The sequence below is a fragment of the Camelina sativa genome, chromosome 6 (assembly GCF_000633955.1).
Source record: "Camelina sativa cultivar DH55 chromosome 6, Cs, whole genome shotgun sequence".
Lineage (NCBI taxonomy): Eukaryota > Viridiplantae > Streptophyta > Magnoliopsida > Brassicales > Brassicaceae > Camelina > Camelina sativa.
This window is the reverse complement of record NC_025690.1, coordinates 7992021-7996072: the sequence shown is the minus strand read 5'-3', so window position 1 is coordinate 7996072 and position 4052 is coordinate 7992021. Positions and strand designations below refer to the sequence as shown.

The 4052-nt window shown below is 36.8% G+C and overlaps 1 protein-coding gene across 1 annotated transcript in view; it reads left to right on the top strand.

Annotated features, from left to right (window-relative positions):
• Positions 1-2939, top strand: part of LOC104780231 (brefeldin A-inhibited guanine nucleotide-exchange protein 5) — a 17542-nt gene extending 14603 nt beyond the window's left edge. The window contains exons 29-37 of the mRNA XM_010414182.2: positions 1-357; positions 556-722; positions 790-1031; positions 1186-1355; positions 1518-1631; positions 1785-1921; positions 2000-2255; positions 2347-2442; positions 2623-2939. Coding sequence (XP_010412484.1) covers positions 1-357; positions 556-722; positions 790-1031; positions 1186-1355; positions 1518-1631; positions 1785-1921; positions 2000-2255; positions 2347-2442; positions 2623-2688 — 1605 coding nt within the window. The 3' untranslated portion in view covers positions 2689-2939. The remainder of the gene's footprint in view (positions 358-555; positions 723-789; positions 1032-1185; positions 1356-1517; positions 1632-1784; positions 1922-1999; positions 2256-2346; positions 2443-2622) is intronic.

Genomic DNA, 4052 nt, shown 5'->3' with positions numbered 1-4052 from the left:
GGACTTATACCTGGTGGTGTTGTCAAGCCCGTTGATACCAATGAGGATGAAACTATTGATGTGACAGAGCATTACTGGTTTCCGATGCTTGCCGGTTTATCCGATCTCACATCTGATTTTAGGCCCGAAGTTAGAAACTGTGCTCTGGAAGTGTTGTTTGATTTGCTGAATGAAAGGGGAAAGAAGTTTTCGACACGTTTCTGGGAGAGTATCTTCCGTCAAATCTTGTTTCCAATTTTTAATCAAGTGAGTCATGCTGGAAAGGAAAGCTTAATATCTTCTGGGGATGTAAAATTTCGTGAAACAAGCATTCATTCCCTTCAGCTCCTCTGCAATCTCTTCAATACGTTCTACAAGGTACTGATGAAGCTTTCTTCGTTTGCTCCCTTTGTGCTCATCTCGTCCATTATTACTCAATTAACTTTCAGACTTATTGCAGTACTTGTCATGTTTACTACATGAAATCGTGCAGAAAATTTTGCGTAACATGTAGCGTTGAAACATATTATTGCGTGCTGCAAATTTGACCCTTCGAATTTTTTACCTTTGGAGCAGGAAGTTTGTTTTATGCTGCCTCCACTTTTAAATTTGCTCCTAGACTGTGCGAAGAAATCAGATCAGACAGTTGTCTCAATTTCTTTAGGAGCATTGGTTCACCTGATAGAGGTTGGAGGCCACCAATTTAGTGAGGGCGACTGGGATATGCTCTTAAAAAGCATTAGGTAACCATCTTTCGTTACAAACTTTTATCTTCAATTGTTGAATCTAACTTTTTCTTTCACTTGCCAGAGATGCATCATACACAACTCAACCGCTGGAGCTGTTGAATGCTTTGAGTTTTGACAATCCGAAAAAGAACTTAGTTCTGACAGGAGAAATAGAGGCCGATGCCTCTGAGTCTCCAAGAGGTGATCCTAATCCGGATGATATTAAAGATAATGGGAAAGTTTCTGCTCAGGCATCTCCAAGGATTGGTACTCATGGTGCTTCCCTAGAATCTGGGATACAGTCTAAGTCTGATGGTTCTGAAGGTTGCCTCTTAACTCTGTAGAACTTTGGATTCCGTTATGGTGTTGGAAAATCATCTCTAGTTACGTAGGACATGTCTGGCCTGATAAACTATCTATAAGAAAATTGAATTTATACAATGCCATGTTTTTTTAACCTTTATGTTTCCCATTAAAGGTCGACCATCCTCATCTGGAAGGGCTCAAAAGGATGGGGATGATGTGAATCTGCAGCGGAGTCAGACTTTTGGTCAAAGATTCATGGACAATCTCTTTCTTAGGAATCTCACATCTCAACCAAAAAGCTCTACTGCAGAAGTGTCTGCTGTACCCTCTTCTCCATACAAGGTATTTTGCATATGCCCACTCCCTGGCTTTTTATCCATTTGATATATCTTTGCTAATTTACACTCTTCACTGGTCATTCCTTTTTTTTGTCACAGTTCTTTTGTTTCTCCAAGTAAATATGATAGACATTGAAATTTCTTTACTAATTACTTTCTTCTGTAGCATGAGGATCCTATAGAGCCTGACAGCAGAGAAGAAGAGAGCCCAGCTCTGGGAACTATTAGAGGCAAATGCATCACACAAATACTATTACTCGGAGCGATCAACAGTATCCAGGTATTTTGATGTCTTCTCTGCTTTGCTACGATGTATGATCTTAAGCAGACACTCTTATTCCTCAACCCCTGATCCCCAATAAGCTTAAGAGGAAATGTGCCGGGTGTTGTGAACTGACAGTTGCATCTTTCCTGTTTGATGTTAAATCTGCAGCAAAAATACTGGAGTAATTTGAAAACACCACAGAAGATTGCGATTATGGACATCTTATTCTCTTTCATAGATTTTGCTGCTTCCTACAATTCATATTCTAATCTTAGAACACGTATGAATCACATTCCCGCGGAGAGGTTGGTGACTGAGCCTTTGGACTGAGTAATAGATATTTTTCCTCCTTACATAGAATTTGAACTATTCATTATTTACAGGCCACCTTTAAACCTTCTCCGGCAAGAGCTGGAAGGAACCACCATATATTTGGACGTCTTGCAAAAGACAACTTCTGGGCTTGCAGATGATGCATCTAACACGGAAGATAGACTAGAAGGTGCAGCGGAAGAAAAATTGGTATCGTTTTGTGAACAGGTGCTGAAAGAAACATCTGAGCTGCAGTCCACTTTGGGGGAGACTACAAACATGGATGTTCATCGGGTACTGGAGCTGCGTTCTCCCGTCATTGTGAAGGTAATACATCTTAATTGCTTACACATTTGTCACTGAGACTACAAATTTTTCTGATAGGAAGGATAATTTTCTTATTGTCATCTTGTTTCAGGTTTTGGAAGGCATGTGCTTTATGAACAACACGATATTCAGGAAGCACATGAGAGAGTTCTACCCTCTGCTGACGAGACTTGTCTGCTGCGAACAGGCAAGTTACTGAATTCCTTTACTTTTAGTACACCCCAGCTTTGGCTTCGTTTTCTTGTATAATTTTTACACACACCTGAACTTGGTTTTTGAGTTCGTTTCGAGTTTTTGAGCCACACATAATTTTCTTTTGTCTATAATGTTAATCGGTGGATCTAACCCCATGAGTTTTCTCTTGCAGATGGACATACGAGGTGCACTAGCCAACCTTTTCAAAGCACAATTGAAGCCACTTTTGCAACAGTAAATGATATATACGCCATGATATTGTGGCAAGCTGAAACACTCTCAATGTCATTTACTGCCCACAGTTTGGGTTGTTTTTTTTCCTACATTGGAATGATTTTTCCCTGATTAGAGAGCACATCCCAATTAAATTGCCAGTGGTACTCATACCATATCAGTTGCTTTTTCTTGCTCCTATCTTACATTCGCGTCAAACTGAAAACCTCAAATATTAAGGCATTTTTGGATGATTCTGTGAGATGTTGTTCGCAAGTCTGTTGTTCAGACCGTCTTTAGTTTTAAGGGAAAATGTCATGAAAACCCACTTTGGGTGTGAGTTCTGTCACAAAAACCCACTTTCCACTCATGGTATACTTTCTCAAGTTTTTTGCTTATGTGTCCACTTTTCTTTTACATTTTTGCCCTTACTAACAACTTACCTCTTCTTTCTCTCCTTCTTTTCTCTCTTTTTCTCTTCTTTTTTGTTGTTAACACTTTAACAAAGTAAAATATATTTATTTGTTATCATAAAACAAATTTTCTATTTATTTATATAAAATATGTTATGATTATATATTTTTTACATTTTAAGATACATATTGCTATATTTTTTATGAATTTTTAGATTATACAGTATCCATCAGTCGTTGAACATTTGTTCAATTATAAGTGGATAATCAATTGCAGTATTGTTAATAGATAGTTACTTGTGTTTATACATACATAAATTTGGTTAGATCTTTATCCATAGCATATTATCCATAACACAACATAGACCAAATAAGTACAAAACCCTTTAATTCTAAATTTTAAATCCTAGAACATAAACCTTGAACCTAAAACCAAAACTATTCACTTTAAAAAAAAAAAACAAGTTTAGTGGATAGAGAAATTGTGGATAGGTTTCCATGGATTTACAAAGCATATCTAGACATTAAGCTGAAGAATAGCAGTTGAATGATGGCTATGGATGTGATCATGTGGATATTTTTTTGTGGATACCAATGTAGACAGACCAAAGAATCATCATACAACATCCACACAATTAAATCCATAGACACCATGAGCTCCTTGCTTCATATTTTGTGTTGGTCCAGAAACATATACACTCATAAGTGGTTAATAAACAAAATAAAAATTAACAACATTGATTTATTTAGAACATTGAATATCAATCATGTGGATTAGTAGTTATGGATACTTATCTTATAATATCTTGCTCATTCTTTACATGAGCAGAAATTTGTCCAAGATAAATTAGCCACATAGATTTCTTTTAGCTAAATGTTTTTGTACTATTTTTCAGCTAGAAGTAGGTATATTAGAACTTAGAAGTGTCACTAGAAGCATACTACACAATAAACATGGTCATTATTAATCTCAAAG